The sequence below is a fragment of the Zeus faber genome, assembly GCF_960531495.2.
Source record: "Zeus faber genome assembly, chromosome: 6".
Classification (NCBI taxonomy): Eukaryota; Metazoa; Chordata; class Actinopteri; order Zeiformes; family Zeidae; genus Zeus; species Zeus faber.
The window spans coordinates 18,072,766-18,097,747 of NC_137201.1; the positions used below are offsets into that span (position 1 = coordinate 18,072,766).

The 24,982-nt window shown below is 47.2% G+C and overlaps 2 protein-coding genes across 2 annotated transcripts; one reads left to right on the forward strand and one right to left on the reverse strand.

Annotated features, from left to right (window-relative positions):
- Positions 1-296: 296 nt before the first annotated feature.
- Positions 297-24,087, forward strand: mapk8ip2 (mitogen-activated protein kinase 8 interacting protein 2; the record flags this gene model as incomplete). The annotated part of the gene is made up of 14 exons (XM_080003086.1): positions 297-361; positions 10,778-10,883; positions 16,573-16,824; positions 16,940-17,018; positions 17,141-17,344; positions 17,735-19,997; positions 20,266-20,474; positions 21,003-21,078; positions 21,827-21,999; positions 22,089-22,198; positions 22,288-22,410; positions 22,716-22,786; positions 22,888-22,986; positions 24,015-24,087. The coding sequence occupies 14 exons, from the start codon at positions 297-299 to the stop codon at positions 24,085-24,087; spliced, it is 3,903 nt and encodes a 1,300-aa protein (XP_079859212.1).
- Positions 5,432-8,207, reverse strand: LOC307231659 (gastricsin-like; the record flags this gene model as incomplete). Its single annotated transcript, XM_080002435.1, has 9 exons — positions 5,432-5,596; positions 5,708-5,806; positions 6,008-6,155; positions 6,277-6,393; positions 6,518-6,717; positions 6,890-7,008; positions 7,254-7,371; positions 7,879-8,017; positions 8,152-8,207. 9 exons carry the CDS (start codon positions 8,205-8,207, stop codon positions 5,432-5,434), a joined length of 1,161 nt encoding a protein of 386 aa, XP_079858561.1.
- Positions 24,088-24,982: the final 895 nt, after the last annotated feature.

A 24,982-nucleotide genomic window follows, 5' to 3' on the forward strand; every position in this document is an offset into this window, starting at 1 on the left:
TTCCCCCATCCCTTTCCCCGCGACGTCGTAACCCGCTCGGTCCGACATCCCCCCCCCACCTCCCTTCGGAGCGGACACGCCGATCCGACCGATCGGCTCCGTCTGATCGGCTGCCGGTTTCGCGGCCGGGGCGCGTCCGTGCGGCCGGGCAGGCGGCGGGAGAGTGGACCGCGTCCGTCCTCTGCCGCGCGGCCACCGTGGATGGACTGCGGCTCTCTCTGGATTCGCGATCGTTTTTTTTTGTCTCTTCCTCCCCACCCTAGGCAGACACTTGGAGCCGTTTGTGGGAGGAGAAGATGGCGGACAGCACTGAGATGTTCTCCCTCTCCACCTTCCATTCCCTCTCCCCTCCCGGGTGCAGGTAAGAGTCTATGGCTTGTGTGTGCGTGTGTGCGTGTGTGCGTGTGTGTGTGTGTGTGTGAGGGGGGGCGACGACCACGGACGGAAACGATCCCCCACGGCGGGAGGTCGGGCGACGGGGATGCATGTGGTGAATGCGGCAGGGATTTATTTACATCGGTGCTTCGACGAATCCCCCCAATAAAAATTAAAACAAACAACAAAAAAAGGGTTGTTTTGTAAATCCCAGCCTGCTAGGCCGCTCGTCCCGCCTCCCGGACCCCGAGATGCGGAGAAGGTTTGCTTGTGTCGTGTCTCTTTTTGACCCGATCACTTATTAAATATTGTTGTTTATTATTATTATTATTATTATTATTATTATTATTATTTTTTTTTTTTTTATTATTATTTCGTAACAAAGCATGGGTTACGGCAAGGGTGTATTGTGGAAAGGGAGGGCAGGTGATTGATGTGATTTGAGCCATCACGCCTTGCGCAGTCTCCGTGAGAGGCCCACGCCCTGTCGAGACCAGCCCCAGCACAAACCGCCAAAGCACTTTAAAGTGGTAATCCGTGGGATTATTGAGTAAAAAAAAACCAAACAAACAAACCAAAAAAAAAACCAACAACAACAACATATTTGATACTTTTTTTTTTTAGGCGCGTAAAAAAAAAAAAAAAAAAAAAGTCACAATTAAAATGCATTTCTTTTCGGCATCTGCTCCCACAGTATACATCCTGTTTACAATGTCGGTGGCAGGGTCCGCCTCTCCCGGCAGCGCGGCGAAAGGCAACTGCGGTGAATTTGGCAACTAGTTAGATAGATAGCCCGTTGCGGTCAGTGAACTGTCCATATGGATCAGTATTCACAAAAGGGACGAGTACCACCGGGTGGAATCAGGTGACCTATCACACCAGGTGACCAAGAAAAGAACTGGGGAGGAAAAAAAAAAGTTGCACTTTTGAAGGGAATTCTGGGACGTAATCCCCCCCCCAACGCAGACGATATATCGTTTCCAGGACACAGCGATGTGCTCTATGAAAGTCATTTAATTTTCCGCCCAAGGCTGTTGCTTTAGGAATACATTTCCTCATGTCTGAACAGTTACATTATGTGTGCGTCTACCTATCTATCTATCTGTCTGTCTGTCTGTCTGTCTGTCCGTCTATCCATCAATCCGTCTATCCATCTATTTGTCTGTCTGCCATTATTGAGTCTGTGCAGTAATAGGAGATTTATGACTGTAAATGAAGACTAGTCAATTTCAGCTTTTTGTTCTTTCTTTTACCTGACCTATCTACAGTATACATCAGTGTTTCTCAAATGGGGTGACTCGTACCTCTGAAGGTACTGCAGGGGGTACTTTAAAAATAAAAATGTATGTGTTTAGAAAATATTGGTTGTATGTAATGGTTGAAAAACAGAACACATACAACGCACATACAGTACATCATTTATGTTATTTTTATTTATTATTTCTACCAATGCCAGTGAAGGGGGTAGTCAGCTGAAAAAATATCTTAGAGGAGGGGTGCACCACTAAAAAAAAGTTGGAGAACCAATAGGCTGTGTTGTTGGAGTCCATTTTATATTTTCCAATTCAAAATGACTCACTCGTGTGTATCATTTGTTTGTTTTGATTCCGAAGAGCCTCCGATCTGCTATGGGTAAAGACTTGGACTACTTGTTTTCGAACTAGCGCCATCAGTGGGGGATGTTTATTTAGAAAAAAAAATAAAATCACCTGCTGGATCAGTTTCTATAGAAAAATGTCCAGCATAGAATACACAGATCTCAGAGTCATTGTTTATTTTGCTGGTTCCAGAGCCTTGCACACCAATAAATCTGATGAAGGAAACATTGATTTGAGGAGAGCAGTGATCTGTTCGTTGTTTGTGCTGCTGCTGTTAATTTTTCTGCGTGTGTGTGTCTGTGTGTGTGTGTGCGCGTATGTTAATGCCTGTGCATGTATATACAGTATGTGTGCTTTTGAGGTTGACTGATTCATGGATAAAGCCACTGGTAGTGCAGTGCTGTGTCTGAGCAGTAATCTCCCTTACATAACCTCCAAACTGATCCCAGTGAGAAATATAAGCCCTCCGAATGGCTGTTTCTCTGACCAGCACCAGAAGTGTGTCGCTGGCTGGGTTTCTCTCAACACAAACAATTTCTAATGCGTTATAATTCAAACATTTGTTTCTGTAGGAGAAAAAAATATTAATAATAATACGTCATTATATACCCTCTGATATAGGAAAACTGAAAAACTGACCATGTGTTACTGTACACGTAGAGTAAGGATACATATAGTATCTATAGTAGTAGTAATAGCAGTGGCCGAGTATTGAGAATGAGCTTAGTTTTTTTCGGGTTGACACGGTCTTGATAATGAGCGATGTTCAGTTACAAATGACGCCTTTCAATGTTTAAGAATGAAACATCAGTGTTCCACCACTTAGAGTGAGTAGGGAACGCGATCACCATTCATCCAAATCCTCCGTGTTTCTGCTGAGCTTAGATTTGATTAACGATCAACATTCAATTTTGCGTGTGACTCGCTGAAGCCAGCAGGGGGGTCGGGTCAGGGCTGGGGGTTGGGGGTTGGACGGCACGATAAAGCGGGTCTCCGATTGGTTAAGAGGGATTAAATCAAATACACAGATTTGTTTGACGCTTAAGCATTTCATCCCACTCTCCTTCCCCATTCATTTGAATATCTCAGTCCTCCAGTCTCTATCTATACAGCCAGCCCTCACCATGCTTTCTAAAGACCACATTTATGTGGTCCTTTCTTTTAATCAGCATGATGCACGGTACGCTTTATTATTTTTTTCCTACACTATTATTTTTTGGATCTGTTAATTTAATTATTAAATAAAGCAAGATCAAGGTGCATGATTCCTGCCTGTGTTTCAAAAATGACTGGTTGACAAGTTTAGATCTGAGGCGGGCAAAAAAAATGGCCATTAAAAATTGCATGACTCACTCACGTTTGTGTCATACACTGCTCCGTAAATTGATGGCTGATCCTGCTCATTGATCTTTATGATGGGTTTCCACTGCTGTGCTGAAGACGTTCCTGGCTAATATATGATGTCATCGTGGGAGAAGCACCCTTGACACTTGTCTTTGGTTTTCCGTGTGTGTGTGTGTGTGTGTGTGTGCATCTGCAAATGGAGTGAGAGGCACCAAGAAAACATGGCAGGCAGGTTGTGATGAGATCTGATCTGGGCCACAGTCTTTGATGGTAGGGAACTACTACTAGTAGAACAAATATAAACCTTATAAATGGGGAGAGAGAGAGAGGGGGGGGGGGGGGGGGGGTAAGAGCATCATGGACACATGGCAGTGTGATGCTCAAGTTTGATCATTTGATGCTGACCCATTGTTTTCCACCAGGGGTCTGATTTGGGGCTATGCTTATTGAAAAAATAGAACATGGACGATGATTGATTTAAAGGCCCAATTATTTTCAGCCCGACCACAATGTCTACTAAACATGAAAATATCACCTTGAGAAGAAAAAATTGCTATCCTTTACTTTTACGATTGTTATGCAGAGGACAGGCTGTTTTGTTTGACATTGCACATATTTTCTTCATGCCCAACGCCATCCCCCTCCCCCCTCTCTCTGGCCATAAATTATGATGATCCCTTGCAGGGATGGACCGAATGCAAGGGTCGAATTGTCGCACGTTGAAAAAATGCAGCAAGGGAAGCACAACCGTCACTATCCCTTTGATTCACTTTGACTCTGGCAAAACAGCGAGGAGGGAGAAGTCGTTGCAACTCACATGACTCAAACGGCAGTAGGTGCATCCCAGCGGTCTCAGCGAAAAATTTGACACCTTCGCCGGAGCGCAGGGTTGGCGGCATTTCATAAAGATCCAACTGCGGGGAACGACGCCTGTTATGCGGACATCGCCCTGAGTTTGCCAACTCCTTGCCAGACACACGTTTCTGCTCAGGCCTCGGCGTTCAGGCGGGGGGGTGTTCAGTTGTGACACACATTGCAGGGCTTCCAGAGGACCTGAGCGCTAAGCCCGCCGAGAAGCATGCTGATGCCGAGATAAACAAAATAGGGATTTTTCAACACAACGATAAGCAGAGCCAATAGACGGGGAGGGACACGATAGCGATACCAGGGAATAAAGGCTAGCGTGGCGTGTATTTGGTGGGTCGGCGTCTATGATGTGAGATTATGTAACATTGGTTTTTTTTGGTCACGTGAATGGCAGCCTGTCGATTTTTTTTTTTATCTTCAAGAACGAAACAAAACATGTCATTTAGGGAGACCTCTGTCACCCGCCTCGCCCAGGGTAAGTTCTCCATGGCTTGACACAATGAGCCATTTGACTTTTTTATTTTTTCCCCTCAAGTGACAGCTGCCATGGAGACACAGGGCAGGACGGCTGCAGCGATATTGTGTTTTTCCATAGTGAACCACTCGAGTGCTTGCGCACACACACACACACACACACACACACACACACACACACACACACACACACACACACACACACACACGCGTGCGCGCATAAGCAGTGTTGGATACTCACTGTGGGAAAAGAAGTCTTGAAAGCAAGCTCCAGATAGATGAGCTGGCACTAAATAAGAGTGGATCTCATTGAAACCCCCATAACATTTAGTTAGTTTTGTTTCTTTCCCCGATAATGTTGACTCTACTTTCGAATTATATTCTGTTTAAATGGACTCGTGCGTTTAGATTACATACAAAGCCCACTGCCATGAACATTTGCACTGTAGACAGTTCGCAATACACATCTTGCCCAAATGAAAACGTGCTTCGTGCTTGCAATGATATGAAATGAAAGATAAAAAAACCCCCAAAAAACAGCCCGAACAACAAAAAAAGTGCCGTTGTGAAATTGTTTTTATTTTTCATTCACATCTGAATATTTCATTTCTCCAATCACAATCATCAAATCCAACACACTATACCTCCTCCTAAAACATAACAGGCAAACATCCCACCCAGTTGATTGAAGTCATATCAATACATTACAATACTTTTTCTGTTGAAAACACGGAGTGTCCCTCAGCCGGGGCGGGTTACAGCTCTGCCGATGCTTACGCCGCTGTGGCGAAACCAACGCGGTTGTTGGTGCGGTCGTAGACGGAGTAGTACTCCATGAGGAACACGTCACCAAAGATCCAGAGGGGCTCTCCGGTCTGAGAGGGCAGGTAGGTGGGGACGATGACCACCGTGCAGAGCTGGTATCCATTCTGGGATTGCTGCACATAAAAATAAAATAAAATCCTTCAGCGAATGGTGCATGGACACTTTGTAACCCGTATGGAACACATAGAAATGTCTAAGAGGTGGAAAAAGGTCCAGCAGTTTACCTGGCTGATGTAGGCAGATGGAGGCAAGGGGAAGGCAATCCCATTGATGACAAAGGTGAGAGTTGGCAGGTTGTACATCTGGTTGCAGTTCACCATGTACTGAAAACAAATCACCCACAGCGATTATAGAGACTAAAATGCCTACATACTGTACTCAACAATTGTATTCATTTCTAAATACCGGATCTTTTTTGACAAAAAAACGTGCTGAGTCGTGTGCTTTATTACGCGGTAAAGTCTCGAGTGGTGGCGAATATTGGCTCAATGTGTGCGTGTGTGTTTGCGCGGCTGGGACCTCACCATGCCGTACTGGCCCCTCTGGGCTCCGAGAGCCTGCATGATGGTTCCTATGGCCTGCTTAGGGGCGGTCAGCGTGGAGGTTCCGGTGTCCACGATGGCCTGGCAGCCCTGAGAGCACAAGCCTGTCTCCTGGCCGTTGATCTGGAACCTACACGGAGTACATCGGTCATGGTCAAGTTCTGCTTGAGGACAAATGGAAGCTTTTTTTTTCTCTCGTGACTTTATAATGAGTCCTTCAGCAGAAATCCATGAAACGTCAAGGTTCTGACCCTTGAACTCCAATCTGCCAGTAGGTCTCAGAAGTGACTGGGGTCCAGTAGAGCTGGCCTCGGTACTTGTTTGGGTCCACTCCACCGAAGGAGAGCTCACTGCCCTGCTGTCCTCCCCTATAGCGAAGACAAAACAACACAATCTCATCTCAAAGTGACGACCGGCTTTTTTTGTAGCATATCTTTGACATTGGTCGTATAATGTGCAATTTCCAATTAGATTGTTTGCGTGCTGGGATACCTGGAGAGGTAGAAAGAAAACATGTTGGCCTGCAGCAGGTTCTGGGAGATCATGTTGTCCATGACGGGGGTCTCTCCTCCAGCGGAGATGCTGGGGTAGGACAGACCGAGGATGCCGTCGAACTTGGCCACCACGAAGTTCTGACCCGGCTCGTCGGTGCTCAGGCCAATCTCCTGGTTGGTGATAACAATGCCTCCCACCTACAGGTGGCATGTCAGAAAGCAGCACTGGAAATTTGAGCCAATTTATTTTCTAGCCTTGAAGAGTGGATTTGGGGAGTTTTGACTTAGCTTCAAAAGCCTTTAACAGCATGACATGCATTTTTGGTACAAGCGGAGGTTAAGATGTAGGGCACTAGTAAGTGGGACTCACGTTCACGGTGTCATATCCGAACTCTCCTTCAAGGCTTCCGGCTCCGTAGGGCAGGTAGAATGTCTGGCCCTTGGCGGAGTAGGTGGAGGACTGCTGGGGGTTGAACTTTGTGTGTGTGTCTGGAAATTGCATAGCTAAAGGTTATTTCTTCAACCAGCGGCGTTAGAACACAATCCATCAATGTTACACAGAAGCCAGCGGTTCCCAAAAGATGGAAAATCTTAAGTGACATGTCTGTAATTACACTAGAAATCAAAATCCCATACAGGCGCAGCATTCAACACCAAGCTCTGAGAGCTCCTCATATAGCAGCCTTTACGTTTTTCGGAAAGTCGAATTCACAAGGGCAATTGAAAGCACTCACTGCAGGCCTGTGTGTTGCAGTAGACGGAGTCCACCCACAGGTTGGCGGAGCCGGTGTCAAACAGCACCTGGAAGGACTGGGGCGGGGTTCCGATGCTGATGGCTCCGTAGTAGGTGGTCTGCCGAGCACACGGGTTAAGAGTTAGAGATCCAGAGGGAGAATGTAAAGTGACAATGCTCAGGTACTAGTAGATCGCGTTTCTTTTTTGTTTATCGTGCTTTACAATCAGAATGTGTTTTATTTGGCCTTATAAGTTTTCACACGTATGAGCAATTTGACTTGGTGTGAGTTTGTGCATTGTTGTACAATCAGAGACAGAGAAGTAACGTAAAAAAAAAATATATATATATATACAGAATGTGATCTATGCACAAGGTAAATTGCAATTACACTGTAGCTGAGATCAATATATGTATGTACAATAATATATTATATATAATAAATATAAATATAATAATACATTATAGGTCTAAATGAAGTGAGACGCAAATTCATTTAACTAACTACAATCCCAGTCTGCCTTCCCATGTTGTTCACTCCTTTTTTTAATGCCTTGAGACCGACAATGTTCCTATGACACAAAAACTCAGAGAATCTTTTAGCGAATGAGCAGTGTCCCTCTCACATCAGCGTAGTTGTTGATGTACATGGTGGTGGAGGTGGCGAACTCTGACTGGTACTTGAGCGCCGGGTCCTGGTAGGCCAGGATGACTCCCTTCTCCCTCAGAGCCTCACGCATCGACTTGTGCTTCACCAGAGGGATCCTGGGAAGAGAGCAAGGCAGCGCGGTCAGTTACAAGAGTCGACTACCGCCCGGGAGGCGGGGGGCGGGAGGGGAGGAAGAGCAACATTATAGAGCGGTATGATTGAGGGAAGCAGAAAATAGGAGTTTTCTCACCTGAGCAGCCCCTCGGCGAGGACGGCGCACGCCAAAACAACGATGAGACACTTCATGTTCCTTCCGTTTAACACCGCTGGGTTGATGCACTTGAAGCGGCGTTGACCAGGGTTTATATACCAGTGGCCGAGCCTTGTATCAGGCCTTATCGACGGCGTGGCCGCCGTATCTTTTTCCTTAAACACGCTGTCCCGTTAGTATTCGCTATCTGACTTCCACTCGCCTTTTTCTTTGATAGCGATACTTAAGAAACCATTTTGCGAGGGAACGTTACAATAACGTTGTGAGGATTAGATAAGGGGTCAAGAAATCACGAAATAAAGATGGCCCCCGATGCACGGACTTTTGACATTTTACAAATGAAATGTTTCATTTGCAATGACATTGCACGCATTCTCTTTCTCACTGCGGTTTAATTGAGTCGGTTTAGCCCCATTCAGTTCAATTCGAATGGCTTCATGGGCATGGGAAATATATGTTTGCATTGCCGATGTCAACGGAAAACAAAAAAATGCACTTTTTCTTATATAACTTAAAAATAATAGAAGACAGAAAAATGTAAAAAAAAAATTATAGATACAAATAAGTGAAGATAAGCTAAAAAAAAATAATTTAAAATTCAAACTTCGATATTAGAATAGATACTGTGCATTCAGATATGTGGAAATAAATAAATAAATCAAGCGTTAAAAATCTCACTCTCCCCCTCTTTTTGTCTTTATTTTTATTTGACTTCAAGTCGTATCATTTAATTCAGTTAGGCTTGATACTGGGTCTATCTCAGTATCAGCACCAAGGTCACGTCCTGCAAGGTGTTTGCTCTTTGTTTACTGGAAAATGGAAAATGAGCGCGGTATCAGGACGCTGATATGAGTGGCACCTTAAACATTTAAAAAGGTACAGGAGTGCTTGACCATATCAACTTTGTTTGAAAATTAGCTGTTTATGTTTGATATGCTGTTTTTACATGAGGGTTGCATTTGATTATGCGAGCCTGTATGGTTGGAAAATATTATTTTGTAGATCTTACAAGTATCAGACAAATTGAATGAAATGAAATATTGATTTTTCCCATTAATATATATATATATATATATATATATATATATATATATATATATATATATATATATATATATATATTTTTTTTCCTCTGTGAGCTTTTCTGGTTTCCAACTGTAAAATAGCCTAATGGCCCCAAAGTGGATTTTGATGGGTTTTTGATTCATAATAGATGATATTGATCATTTATCCTGTAGTATAAACAACGTTCAACCCTCGATGATGACCATACTTCCTCGCACTGGTATTTATTTTGGAATAATCCCGTTTTACCCCAGTATCACATCTATTTGTAAGATTGTACAAACCAGTTGCACGATGAGAGAGCGCTTCAGGATTTCCAAGTGTTAGTTTGGATCTTTTCGTAGCTCGTTGTGAACCGCTTTAAACCTCCGAAGCCTTCTCTAGTTTAACCATTTGCGAATACCAGCTTGGACTAGAACATACGCCCTCAGTCTACAACATTTTTACTTTTTATTGAGATGATTCACAAAGAGCACAGCTGGGGACTCGGCCTAAATGACAAACATTCCCATGACCTCACGCTGCAGATCACGAAGGGCATGGTCGGAAAAGACGCAACGATTTTGCGGACGTGATTGAGCACGTTGGGATCAGATTGTATGAAAAAGCGTGACGTGAACACTCCTCTTCCCCTGCTCACCTTTGCTGTGAGCTCAGCTGTAGGCATCCATAGGTAGTGCTCGGAGAGCCCTGTCCTCAGTGGAAGAGCTGCAATGCAGCATTTTCTTCCGAGCTCCACACGTCGAGATATAAACTGCTCCAGTGCCGAGGGCCCGCTGAAACTAATGGGGCAGAGACGAAACAGAAGGCACATTTCGCAACTGCTGCACGCCTTTTCTCTTTCTTTCTGCTGAGGAACTCCGGGGCTGGAAGTTCTGATGCAGTAGTCATCAAAAGCCAGAATCCTTAAGAAATGTCCCGTTTTGTCAATAGAAATGTGTTTCTTACTTATTATACCAATAAAATGTTGCCACTGACTTATATACCACCACCCCAGCTGCCTTCGTTCAGAAGGGTTAAAATCATCATGTTTAAAGTGGACAATCCATCAGGACTGTGGGAATAGGTAATAAAGTGTGTATGTGTGTGTGTATATGTGTGTGTGTGAGGTTGGCAGCTTGTGTCTAAAGTAGTAAGGCTGAGAACTGAAACGATGATGGTGGCCGTAACTCTCGGTGGGCTTCCCCCGACTCAGGGCTTTATTATGTGTGGCCAAGGGAGGGTGTGTGTGTCTGTGTGTGTGTGTGTGTGAGTGTGTGTGTGTGTGTGTGTGTGTGTGTGTGTGTGTGTGTGTGTGTGTGTGTGTGTGTGTGAGTGTGTGTGTGTCTGTGTGTGTGTGTGTGTGTGTGTGTGTGTGTGTGTGTGTGTGTGAGTGTGTGTGTGTGTCTGTGTGTGTGTGTGTGTGTATGTGTGTGTGTGTGTGTGTGTGTGTGTGTGTGTGTGTGTGTGTGTGTGTGTTAGCGAGCGAGCGGGGGGGGGTCTTATTTCTATGTTAAAATGTCCTGTGAATGTAACGTTCTCTCTCTGGGGTGTTTTTCAGGCCGGCCCATGATATCAGTCTGGAGGAGTTTGACGATGAGGATCTCTCCGAAATCACCGACGACTGCGGGATCGGACTAAACTACGACTCTGATCCATATGAAAAGGTAAGGCACCTCTGATGGTTTTCTTTTGTATTATTATTTCCTTATTGGAATACAAACACACACACACACACACACACACACACACACACACACACACACGATCTACATGATCATCTGGCGACGGCTGTACATACTGTACTGGCGGTGTTCCCCCGTCCCCGGTGCATTGAAATTCAGACGCGCGGCTCGTCTACGTGGTGTTGGCTGTCGACTGTTGCCACGGGCGACTGCCCGTCGCCGCCAGATAACGGCTTCTCGTATGTGAGCTGCGGACGCAAAATAAAAGGAGAATGCAGAACGTGAAAGCAACGGTGAAACATAGAGAGAAACAAAGGAACAAAATATCCAAACTAACAAAGAATGAAAAATAAATGAAGAAACCCGTCGAGGTGAGGACCGTGCATTTGCATACGTCCTCCTTATGTGATGCTCCGTCGCCTCCGGCTTTGATTCATTTGCTCGCCGCCCAGGGCTGCATTCATTACATGAGTCGCCCTTCCGCCCGCAGTTCCAGATCACCATAACACAATTACCAGCGATGGCCAGAAGTGACAAATAAAAAAAGTACCCCCCCCAACACACACACACACACACACACACACACACACACACACACACACACACACACACACACACACACACACACACACACTTTATAACTGTTCTGGGTCACACATACAAAAAAAGAATAATAATAAAATAAATAGCTTAACACAGATTTAGGCTTACGTATTTTAGCTTCCTGACACAACTAACACAACTAAACGGCTTGATTCCGCTGAGCCGAGACGTTTTGTCGATTGATAAACACGATTTTAACAGTGATCCAAACATCTCTGCGTACGAGCTGCAGCCTGGCGGAAAGATGTTTGACGATAAATTGACGAGGCTCCAAAAAGGATTTAAGCAGAATCGGACAATGTGCCTGAGTCACACATAACACCACACGTAGCGTCGCCGTTCCATCCAAGCCAATTAAAGCCGTGACGTTGTGGAAAAAGGTCACAAAAAAATTGTAATTTTTAGGGATTTCCATGTTTATGCTGGACGGCAAATGCGGAGCCGCGTCAAACGGTCGTGAGAAAGGAGAGCAGCGACCGCACTGAGGACCTCGAGAAAAAGGATATCATCACGCCCAGGAAACACTGACTTGTGTGTGGCTTTAACGCTTTAACGTGCTGGTATAATGCACCATGCGCATCCCGTGTGATTCAGATTCACCCGGGAATTATGTTTAAGCTGCTACTGGAGCCGAATGCCTGTCATCGGCGTTCACTTTAATTGCAACGATAGAATCATACTCAAAGCCAATGATTTAGAGCAGTTCTACCGCTGTTGTCACTCGTCCTGACCCCCCCCCCCCCTCTCCATTTTGTGGGATGTAAATGTTTAATGCGCGTGGCGTGCAGCCATGGCTGCAGCACGGGGCAGGTGACCCAGTGCAGTTTGCTGCTATGCAGAGACAGCCCTCCTCCCTCCCGCCGTGGCTTCCTCCCTCCAAAGGAAGGCGTGCCGCCATGCACTACGTCGCTTGGAGACGGGGGGAAGAGATTCCCTCCTTCCTTCCTTCATCTCCCCCGCTTTTTTTTTCTTCCCGGTCTTCGAGTCATCTCTTTCTCTCTCTACATCCCTACCTTCCGTCTCTCTCTCGCTCTCTCTCTCTCTCTCTCTCTCTCTCTGTGCGTCTTCCGAGGAGGCTAGGAACAGGGGAACCAATGAAAGATGGCCGCATCCTACTATAATGCTCGCGGCATAAATCTGCTCCCGATGTTTTATCCTTATTAATCCGCCAACAAAAGCGAAGGGGAACCGATCTGTAGTTTGTGCTGCGGGCGCAGTCAGCGCTGCTCCGATAAAGCCGCTCTGCGACGCACGGGAGATGAAAAACGACAAGATGTAAAAACTCCAGAAAGAGAGGAGGACCAAGGAGGTCATCGTGAAGCAGGAGCCACTCTCTCCCTCTCTCTCTCGATCACACACACACACACACACACACACACACACACAGACACTGTTCACTTCAGAGACATGGAAGCGCAGAGCAGGGACAATGTCGGTCCCTGTTATGTTATATTGACGCCAACCGCCCTATTGCCGCCCAGAGGCAGGAATCCTGCTGACTGGGACCCGACGCTCCAGATTATAGGGGATGGACACGAGGCAAGAATGCACTGTGGTGGCAAGCTGTGCACTCATTCGAGAGAGAGAGAGAGAGAGAGAGAGAGAGAGAGGGAGGGAGGGAGAGAGAGAGAGAGAGAGAGAGAGAGAGAGAGGAGAGAGAGAGAGAGAGAGAGAGAGAGAGAGAGAGAGAGAGAGAGAGTGTCGAGACAGTCGAGACAGTCGTGTGTGTACAGCGTTTTGCATGCATTTGATCATGACGCTCTGTCTTCATCTCTGTCCGTCAGATAACATGCAGGGATGATGGAAGAGGCTTTGGGTTTTTATGTCGGTGTGATGGGGTCAGATTGGACAGCGCGTCTTTGATGTTCAGGACGAGCTGCCAATCTAAACAGTGGGATTATCCCGACCACCCTAATTCCCAGATTCCGTAAATTCCCATTCGTTACAGAGTCCTGGTTATCAGTCCGCCACGGCGCTCTACCACGGCGTTTAACCTCTATGATCTGCTGCATACAGTAGATACATACAAATAGCGCTGTGAATGCGCACACACACACACACTCACACACCACACACAAAAAGAGAGAGCCTCATAGCTGCACATTATGCATTTATTATTAGGACTTTTTGGTGATATCCTTTTCAAGAGACAGGCAATTAGAGTCGTTGCGAAGCGTCCAGTTCTGCGTCTCTGGGGGATTTGCAGTAATTGCTCGCCGAATGTCATGACGCCATGGTGATACCGACCCCCTGCTGTCCTCTGTCATGTCCCTGAAGATTCTAACAGCGTTTAAGCCTCAAGTTGTCTTTTTGAGCAATATATTTTTTTTTCGAGCATATCGACACATGCACGCGCACACACAGACACACACACACACACACACACACACACACACACACACACACACGACACACACGTACACACATATTTCAGTACTAGGCGCCCAACCCTTCTTTCTTATCGCTTCTAAAACACACATACGCACAAACAGCAGAAGCGCAGATTAAGCCTCATCATTTAGGATGACAGAGCAGCAGCGGTGGTTTCTGCCTGTGCCACTGGCTCTGTGTGTTCAAAGAGACAGAACGGCGTCATGGCTGGGAGTTTGCAACCAATCTCTCCGGCTGTCACTAAGTCACTAAGGATCTCGATCAATAACAGGCTTGCAAACACATTGTATTGCAATGTCAATCAACATGCCCATATTTCCCGCACTGTTTTTATAGCAGTCGGAAAACATGAGGTGCATTCGTTTGACATTAATCCTCTATGAGTGTTTGAAAATTTGACAGTTGCGGTTCAATGCAAATTGTGTACTGTATTTTTTTTTTTTCTACTAGTAGTTCTGCAGAGGTCTACCTTAATAGTTCTACAATATCCTTATCAAATAGAGCTATATATTTCACGGCGCCTTTGAGTGTCTGCCGACCCGCTCTCCTGCCGCAGCTCCACCGCTACGATTTTGCTGTTGTTCTGTCAAATTCTCCTCAGCCTTTCATCTCCCGAATCCCCGCCGTCAAATTCATCCCCAGCCGTGTTTAGCCCCGTGAAGTGCTGCTGCCTGTGCTGCCTTGATTCCTGGGACCCCCGCCTCCCCACTTCCATGCTCAGTGCTTCCCCACATCGATAGAGAGCCCGTTAGCCGCATCCAACCAGGCTTCTCTTTCCGCCCCGCTGCCCCGGCCATTTGTGCCTTTTGTTGTGGACAATTGGCCGAGCTGACAAATAAAGTCACGCTCGGCAGAAGCTTTGTTGTGGCGGTGAGGAACATTTGAATATTTAGTGAATAGAATAGGGGAGCGTGACCACACACTCCTCTATTCTTGCCGGCGTAAGGGACGGCCTAAACTCATTTACAGGGGGGGGTGCTTGCGTCAGTCCACAGCCGGGTGAGAAAGTGAGGACAATCGCCGAGCCTCGAGGGGGCGTCCTTGGGAACCGGAGAGCGTGGAGATCGATCTTACCTGCGGGGCAGCTCTTATTTATAGCGGTACTCTCCCTTTCTCCCCCCGCCTGCCCGTCTGCGCGGTGCCTACATGCCATTTCATCATAGCCCAGAATCGTAGAGAGACGTGGCTTCTCACGACTGTATTGATGCATATCAGTGTGTGTCCAGGAGTTATGTGACAGCGACGCACTTGATGTATTATTGTAGGTCATATTACAGTAGGTAGCAGATTCTCCATGCTCATCCAATGACTCGTAAAAATAAAAACATTTTAAATCAGGTTACACATCTATGAGCCCTCTATGATGAACCCCATTTCATGCTTGTTTTTCATCAATTTTAAAGTCGAAGGAGCACCCTCAGCATCGTGGTCGATATGCGGAGGGATGAAGTTGTTGAGTCCTGTTGCTATGGCACTCGGGCATCATTTGCGAGGCATCAGCAGTATCTGCATGCCGGCCTTTGATGCATCCCTTTAAAGGACTAACTCTGGAAGGGAGAGAGGGAGATAGGGAATCTGCTGTGCTGTTCAAAAATGCAAAGCAGATCGAACAGGTTCTATCCCTGGGCTCTCACTGTCACATTCAGTGCAGGGGGGGAAAAAGGGCCGAGCCGGAGTGATGTAACAGTGGCTGTCTCCTCATTCCAGTAATCCCAGAGAGAATAAAGCATCCCTTTGTATGACAAAATGAACCTCTGGCAAACACATTTTCTTTCTTCCATTCTTATAAGTGGCGTTGCTATTTTGTTTTTGAAATATGAAGAACATACAAAGACCTTTAGAAATCCCCTCCGTTGCTGCATTTAGAGTGAGAGCTGTTGAACAGAGAGGCCTCCTGCTTTACAAAGCAACACACAGATAACGGGGACATTAACGCAGGATGCATACAGTACGTGCACAGTTACTCAGGTTTACACGCCTGTGCTATGAGCCTTGAAAATCATTTAGTGCCCCTGCTTTCCTGTAAACCAGATGAAACCCAAGACATTTTATTGATCCACTCCCATTTCACTGTGCCTTCTACGCGCGCACACACACGCACGCGCGCACACACACACGCACGCGCGCACACACACGCACGCGCGCACACACACGCACACACGCACGCACACACGCACACACACACGCACACACACACACACACAAAGTAGCATAGTGTGCTCTTTTACCGTTCTTCTCTTCGCTATCGCAGTTAATGCAGAGAACAAACACGGCTGAAGGCCACGGTAACCTTCGCTCCAAGTCACGGAAGTATGTATACACATGCACACTGAATGCTGCAGAAAGCAAGGCATCAGCAGAATCTTGTCTGTTTCTTTGTGTGCGCGTGTGTGTGTGTGTGTGTGTGTGTGTGTGTCTGTGTGTGTGTGTGTGTGCACGTTTATGACCACCCCTTGCTGTGTAATTAGTTAATGAAGATGAAATGGATTTTCCTTTCTTCCCATACGTGTAGGCTTTGTCAGTATGAGAGGCGTCCCATCTATGTCTTCTGTTGCGTTGCTGTCCTTTAAAATCTGCTGAGACAGTATTTTTGTCCTTTTTTGTACTGGTGTTTATATGTGGATCCCTACATTGATTTATGTGGCTTCCCCCCCCCCTCTCTCACTTCATGCATTAGGACTCGCTGATTCTAGAGAAGAATGACATGCACCACCCGGTCTTCTCCTTCCAGGACGACTTCCAGGAGTTTGAAATGATCGACGATGAGGATGAGGAGGAGGAGGAGGAGGATGAGGAGGAGGAGGAGGAAGAGGACGAGGTTGATCCCGATGGCCCCCCCTCTCCGTCAGCCTCCCCTCCGGCCTCCCCTACCTTAGGCACCCTGAAGAGTAGACCCACCACGCTGAACCTCACCACCGCCGTGTCGCAAGTCAGTGGCCGGCGTAGTCCCCTACAAGCAGACATTAAGCGCGGATAAATAAACACGGCATTCTGCAACGGTCCCACTGAAACCCATTAGATGTCTCCGTCTTGTTTCCTTCCAGGATTCATTGAACAACAACAGTAGTCTGTCCCCAAAGAAAGGCAGCTGGCAGGATTCATTACGCAACCCCGTCTCTCAAGGTGAGGACGCAGATTCTAGTCGAATTTTTAAGGTTAAGGCTAAGATGCTAAGAGCATTTTTTTTAAATTTAAAAATAAATGAATGACCATGTAACAGCAGTTGAGTTCTGCTCTGCCTCCAGGCCGTCTGTCTCCAACCCACTCGTGTCTGGACGACAGCAGCCATGTTACAGGCCAGTGCCCAGTTGCTCCAGTATCACAAGCGCCAGGGTCCCAGAGCAAAGGTACTCCTCCGAAACAGGCAGGGGAGGGCGGGCACCCGCAGTCTCCTCGCAGGCCCCTCCTCTGCGACATGGAGGGCAACCGGCGGGAAAGGCCTGAATACGGTAACAAAATGGCCAACCATCCAAGTTCGGAGCTTATGTAATGTTGTTTTGTGCTGTAAAATGCATTGTAAGTTAAAACTGTTTTGGATACACTGGTTCAGCAAACTATCTTTTGATATATAAATATGCAGATCTTGTTTCTTCTAAAAATGTTGCTTCTTGTCTTCTTTCTATCATGTGCTCTGTGTGCTACAACTCTCTTTTCCCTCATGGCTCTGTATATCTGTATATCTGTGTATCTATTACATCTGTAAAAATGATGCACCTTCCTTCTCCTTTTGATGATTCCGAAGGACATGATGCTGACTCCACAATATATACTTGTGCCAAATTCTCAGCCCTACATAACCATATTCATTGCTTTTCATAGTTTTTTTTTCCCCCTCGCAGGCTCATTTGGCCAACATAATTCCCACCCGGGACCTGGTGATATCACTCAGCCCAAGGCTGACACTCCAATCCAAACGACCAGAGTATGCTCTGTCGACGAGCACTCGCAGTGTTCTGACACTGAAGTGGACCATGACCTGAACAGCGATCACAATCACAAACACCTTAACCGATGCACCACCGACACCTACACGGTCACTAGTGAGTCGGGAATGGACCCAGAGAACGACCTAGACCCAGACGGAACCAGTCACTGTTTGTCTTCCACTGCACCCATCGGGGGCACTGATGGTGGGGACACTCCCCTATCTGACGAAGAGCTCGATAAGGATTTTGAGGTGGAGTTCATGTGCAAGGAAACCTACGATATGGTTTGTCAGGGAAACCATGGCTCCTCATATGTGGAGTTCCCTTCTATTGAGCCCTCTGAGCTAGCCTCTTTCTCTAGCTATGTGTCCACCAGTCGCTCTGATACTGCTGACCGGTCAAATGGTTCAGATGCTACAGCAGCTGCAGCCAATGACGCTGCAGCCATTGACTCCACCTCGCCGTCCTCAGACCCTGGTATAGCAGACATGAACGCAAAGAGGAGCTTTGTGACATCAGACCAGGATCAAGACCTGAGCTCCCCGGGTTCAGACTCTGACATTGAGGGGGAGCTGGAGGCAGCATTTGTCTGTGGAGGTCATCTGGTCTCTAACATGATCTCCTCTATATCAGAGACAGAGCTGGATCTGACCAGTGATGACAGTAGCAGTGGACGCTCATCACACCTCACTAATTCAATTGAGGAGGCCAGCTCTCCCACTTCCGATCAGGAACTGGACCCAGACACAGAGTTGGAGCAGGATAGTGGCATTGTGGCAGTAAAGGCTTCTCTTCTTCTCGGCCAACCTGACCCAATCAAAGAAGACTCTCCTCTACCTTCTCCCTCTCCCTTGCGCTCCCCGACCTTGGCAACCCTGTCTCCGGTGGAGTCGCCACAGGATCCCTACGACGATGAGGCTCTGATGGGGCTTCAGAGTGTGGATGATGACCTGTCCTTTGAGCATCAAGCCGACCCAGATGAGACTCTGCCCCCAGCACAATGCTGTGAAGACAGCCTTTCCAGACAGATGTTGCTGCAGATAGAGCCAGACCACAGCCTTGAGTGCTTCAAGCGCTCATTCTACCTGCCAGTAGGACCTAGGCTAATGCCAAGTGCTGACGACTACGACGGAACCAGCGAAGGCGACTCAGAGTCGGAGAGTGAGGACGAGCTGAGTGAGAACTCTGACTCACCCTGGTTACTAAGTAACCTCGTCAACAAGATGATCTCGGAGGGGTCCTACCCGATTAGCTGTCCAGAGGAATGCTTCAAGCGGAAAGTGTCCGTGTCCGACACCATCTCGCCCTCATCAGACATAGAGGCAGATGGCTTCAACGACGAGGAACAAGGGAACAGATCAGGGATGAAGGGATTCCAGGAAGAGGAGGAGGAAAGTAAAGGCCTGAGAAGGGACAGGAAGGAGGCAGAAGGCAGAGTAAAGAATGCAGCTCCTCACAAGGAAGAACCAATGAAAAGCAATGAGCAGTTCAGTCCCTGCCTGTACGAGGGCAGCCTCACAAGTGACGGTATATCCCCAGCGATTGTGGAGCATCCTGTCAACAACGGAAGGGAAAACAGAGGCTCCGGCCACACCAATATCACAAAAGACTTTGAGAAGAACCTATCCGCTAAATCAACCAAAAACGATAGGAGGCAGGAGGAAGATGCTCCAGAGCCCAATAACGATCTGATGATGCTGGAGGGAAAAACGGAGCTGGACTCTCCGAGCCTGAGCGAGAGTGTGGTCAGCGACAAGGATGAAGGGCGAGAGACAGATCCCAAGCCCACTGGTCGCTCCTCCGCTTCCCTGGAGCGGATCACCGAAGTCAAACACAGCTTGACTCTGGACATCCCCACGGCCCAGACCAACCGCTGCTTCAGCCTCACTTACTCCACCGACAATGATGAAGAAGAGGACGACGATGACTCTTCCCCTTTCCTCGGCAGCCTGAGGAAGCAGGCGTCCTACAGGGGGAGCAACCTGTATTTGGACAGCTCACCGCCCATCGATGAAAGTGTGAATAGCCTTCCCTTGTCGGAACACGACCTCCCGCTGTGTGAGAAAGATCTGGCCCTCAAGCAGCAGACCGATGATCAAGGGCTGGCCTATGACTCAATGAAGTACACGCTGGTGGTGGATGAGAACACCACTCTGGAACTGGTCAGCCTCAGAAGGTAGGCACTAGTAGAGACGGACAGAAAGGGAATCTCAAGGAGAAGTTGAAATAATGGTCTTGTGCGCAGATTTATTGGATTTAGTGATTCTCTTTATCCTTATTTAATACCCAATGTAATTTAAGCAACAATGTATATGAACACAAATGTAAATGTGACAGTAAATTACAATACATATTACAAGTATAACCCATTAGTGAATCATAAAAGTCTTCTACCCTTTCATTGAGCCATTCAACTAATGCGTTTTGACTTTCTCTCCCCACAGGTGCACCTCTGTTCTGAGCGACGACAGCGAGCTGTCCACACTGTGTGACGAGGAGCCTTTGGGGAGGGGTGAGGTCGGCTACGGCCAACGTGATGAGGAGGTGCGGCCGGAGCTCCTCAGCTCCTCCGAGGATTCCTCCCCTGAAGCTGACTTGCCTTTTTCAAAGAAGTTCCTCAATGTGTTTGTCAACAGCACCTCCCGCTCCTCCAGTGAGTCAGTGTTGAGAATCAACGACCCTTGAAACTCGAACCCCTTTAATGGAGAGCTCCTGCCATAATGATTTCTGAGGAGTCAAAAGAGCCGTTTTAGCCAAACGCTTGCATTAGCCTGCATAGTGGGTGGGTTCTGTAAGGCATCTCTTGGAGACAGCACTTCCAATGTTATCGAGTCAGGAGTCTCAGGATGATTATACACGTGCAGCTCTGCCAGCATGATGCATAAACATGAGTTAAGACTTGTGTGAGAGATGTGACTCCTAGATGTGGCTCCTGCACTTGCCTAACCCGCCATGACTAATCAATGTTAATTTGCATAATAAAAGGCTCATTAAAGAGGTTTTCTTTTCCGTTTCCCTTTTAATAAATACAATTACCTTTCATTTAGACTGCCAGGGGAACGCTTATCATTGAAATGTTCCTCAACAAATCAGAGGTTTAAAGAAAAGAAGATAACCAATCAAAAGCATGCCTTTCTGGACTTACTTTTAATTGAAACCACAACTGTTCATTTCATTTCAGGTACAGAATCGTTTGGCCTTTTCTCCTGTACCATCAATGGAGAGGAAAGGGACCAGACACACCGAGCGGTTTACAGGTGAGACACCCCGCATTTTGTCGCTCATACGTATCATTTATGAATTACCGCCAAGGAGATTTTGGCTGAGTCAACATGTCTCCTCGGTTCCGTAATGGCTTTTGGTGTGCTGCGGCAGACCCGTGACCCGTGATAGATTGTCAAATATATTGGGGGAACGCGCCGGCTACAGCTGTCTCTCTGGAAGTGCTTCAGGGTGACACTTCATAATCCCGCTAGCCGCCGCCCGTGTCCGTTGCTGAAGCGCCTCGGTACCGCATGTGTTTCGGGCGGCGCATTTGAGTCCAGGGGATTACATAGAATTGCGCACATCGCTGCTCAGTGTGACGGCCATCTACTCGCGACTCACGCGCGTACGAGTACTGCGTGCGCGTCTGTGTGTTTGTTTCCTCTCACGCTGCCTCCGGGAGCAACACCCCCACCAAATGACATGATTTGCAGTCCTTTGTCTCTGTGCTCCAGTTTCTCCTCCCACCTATCCCTCCCCATAATTATCTGCCTGTGTGGCTGTCCGTCTCATCTCTCGCCGCTGTTTGGACTCTCCACGGGGAGAGTCACCTGATACAAAAAGAGGTGCGTCCTCATCGGATGAGCCCTGTTTTACAGTGCTCTTGTATCGATTACCCGCCGTGCGGGGTCTTCTCGTTTGACCCAGCCAGTGTACAGCACCCCCCTACAAAGATGTCATAAAATTGTATGGGCAGATATGATTTACTGGTTTTCCCCCTCTAAATGCTGCCCTCTGCAGGTTCATTCCCAGGCATGCGGATGAGCTGGAGCTGGATGTGGACGACCCGCTGTATGTTGAGGAGGAGGAAGACGACTACTGGTACAGAGGCTACAACATGCGCACGGGAGAAAGAGGCATATTCCCTGCTTTTTACGCCCACGAGGTCATCGGTCAGTCTAAGGAGCTGCTGGGTGAGTGGCGAGGAAAACGAATTCGCGGGTGCGGTTGCCTCCTCACGGACGACGTCAACGTATTTATCCGTGTCTGTATGACCCCTAAGGTGTGAAGAGGAACCCGGCATGGATTGAGACTTTCAATGTTCAGTTCCTGGGTTCTGTAGAAGTACCTTATCACCAAGGCAACGGCATTCTATGCGCTGCAATGCAGAAAGTAAATGAAGCACAACCACATCTCCGGCACACATCCATTATTCGTGACAAAACATGATATTATAACGAGAGCTTTGTTGTGTCTGGTAGATTGCTATATCAAGAAAACGGACTGTACACGTACGGCCACCCTCTCTGTGCGAGTTGGAGATCAGCTTGCAAGGAGTGAAACTCATCATGAGTCTGGAGGATGAATATGACAGTCTGGATGAGGTGAGAATAATAGCGGAAGTTAATGCAGTGGTGGTTCGCTCAACAACCGTGCTTTTAAGACAACTGTTTGACACGGTAATTGTCGAATGATGTGCCGAAGCAGCACTTTGTGTTGCAGCAGGGTTTTTGTTCCATGCACGCCATTCTAATACCAATGTACCTTTCTACCTACTCACTGCAAAAAGTGGACATTTAAAACTATAGGGCATGTTGTACACAGCACAACGCAGTGTGATCCATGACATCACACGATGCATTTATTTAACATTTATCATTTATTTAACTTTATCTTTCTGCGTTTCCAGTTTGACAGGTGTAGTCACTTCTTCCAGATGAAAAACATCTCCTTCTGCGGATGCCATCCTAAGAACAACTGGTAAATCAACAGGTGGTGTTCTCTGCTGTCCTCCACAGTTGAAGCGATCGACAAATTGGATCACATTGTTTGTTGTTGTTTTTTTTTTTCTCTCTTTGCAGCTACTTCGGCTTCATCACCAAGCATCCAATGCTGAACAGATTCGCCTGCCATGTGTTTGTATCCCAGGAGTCAATGCGGCGTGTAGCAGAGTGTGTTGGGTGAGTCACCATCTTAGTGCAGAGACGCAAGGAATTGCAGGGCTGAGCAGCTTTTTTTCTGGACTATTTACTTACTATTTTCTGGAAGTCTAGAGCTACGTTAATTTGCGTCTGCCTTTCTTAATTCCAGGTACAGTAGCGTTGAAAATCAGTTTTAGAACGCCGTGCAGTTCTCAATTCCTTGAGTTTTTCCCTCATTGCTACTGATCCGAAAGACCTGGACAGTAGACTTAAGCACTTCCTCCAAACTCTGCTCCTTCAGGTTCATAAAAAAGCATCGGGCAAAGTTCCTGCTGTCTCTTAGAGGTTGAAAAAAATGATTGCACGAACTTATCTTGAGACTCGTTAATCTCGCTCTGCATCGAGCGGATTGCCGTTTAATAATTTAACAGGCTGACGCCGGCCTGAGTGGCCGGCCAGACCGGAGCTGCGTTCGCCAGGACCGTTCCATCGAACGAGACGGGACGAAACCGGTCGAGGTTTTAAAAAACAAAACAAAACAAAAAAAAAAGACAAACTACGAGGATAACTGCTTCCTTTTTCCCCTTTAACAGAACAAAAAAAAAGTCGACAAAAAAGACCAAATTATATTCCTATATTCCTGTGCTATACAACAACAGGGGGATGTTTCTAAAACAAGATTGGACCGTGACTGGTGTTGTTACTATTTAAAAAAAAAAATGAAGTGCAGTCATCAGTGCTGCGTCTGACAGATGAAAGGAATTGAAAAAATAGACAAAACAGACATTCTGACATTTCGTTCACGGCAATTTGTAGTAAATGTACCAAAAGAAATAGACAGCTCTATTGTTATCCTGTACAGCTCCTGGAGTCAGGTTAATTGTTTTCTCTTTTAAGGTCAGGATTAACACGTATTCCTCGCGTGAGGCAGCGCGCGACTCTCTTTAGGATGTCGTAACGCCGACGGGCCGAAGAAATGTGGGGAGCCACTACTCCGGCGAACTGTGTTTTGGAAGACAGGATCTTTGGTTGTGACCCCCGTCTGTCTGTCTGTCCTGCGTCTTTAGGCGAGCCTTCCAGGAGTACTACCAGGAGCACCTGGAGTACGCCTGCCCCACCGAGGACATCTACCTGGAGTAGGAGCCGCCGCCGCCGGAACCACCGCACCGCACTGCACCGCACTGCACCGCACCGCACCGCTCGCTCTTCGTCCTGCTCCACAGCTTGTATGTGTTTCGGCCTCGCCACCAGGGGTCGCTGACAGCGTGCGTGCGTGTGTGTGTGTGTGTGTGTGTGTGTGTGGGGGGGGGGGGGGGGGGGTTTGGGCGGTCTTCTCTCGCTATTGTAAAAAAAAAAACTAAAAAAAAAACCAATACCCGCAGGGACGTTCATTTTCATTTCTACACGACGCGAGGCAATTGACTGATTTCGTTCATACGGCGATCTGTTTCTTGATTTGATTTCCCATCATCTTGATGGACTAATTTGCCTGGTTCTTTTATCTTTTTCTATGATATGAAACTTAAAAAGATTCCTCTTCCATTTTGAAAACGTCCGATGCTGATACTTTACCTACTACTGCTGTTTGACCTCTCGATGCATGGGCAGTGGGGTTAATGCACACGGAGGGAGCACGGGGTCGCCGCACCGGGGACGCCGCACCGGGGCCACAGTGCAGGTGGCGCCGGACGCTGGTCGGTGAACTGTAAATATGTAATTGTTCAACACTGACAAAACTGCAAACCGATTTGATTTCTACCGACGGCGACGTTGCGGCCATGTAGAGAGAGTACAGTGATCTGTCCTTGGTCTGAGCTTACCCCTGTGTTGCATAGAAGTTTTAGTGCGTGTTGTAAATACATGTATAGAACGTAGAGACATACGGGCGCCTCACACACACTACGTAGGAATCACATCTCACACGGAACAAAAAAAAAAAAAAAAAAAGAGAGAGAGAGACGGGAGAGGGAGAGAGGGTGCGGGGACGTCGCCCAAAGTTTTATTGTGGGCGCGAGGGGCCGTTGAGCGGAGGAGC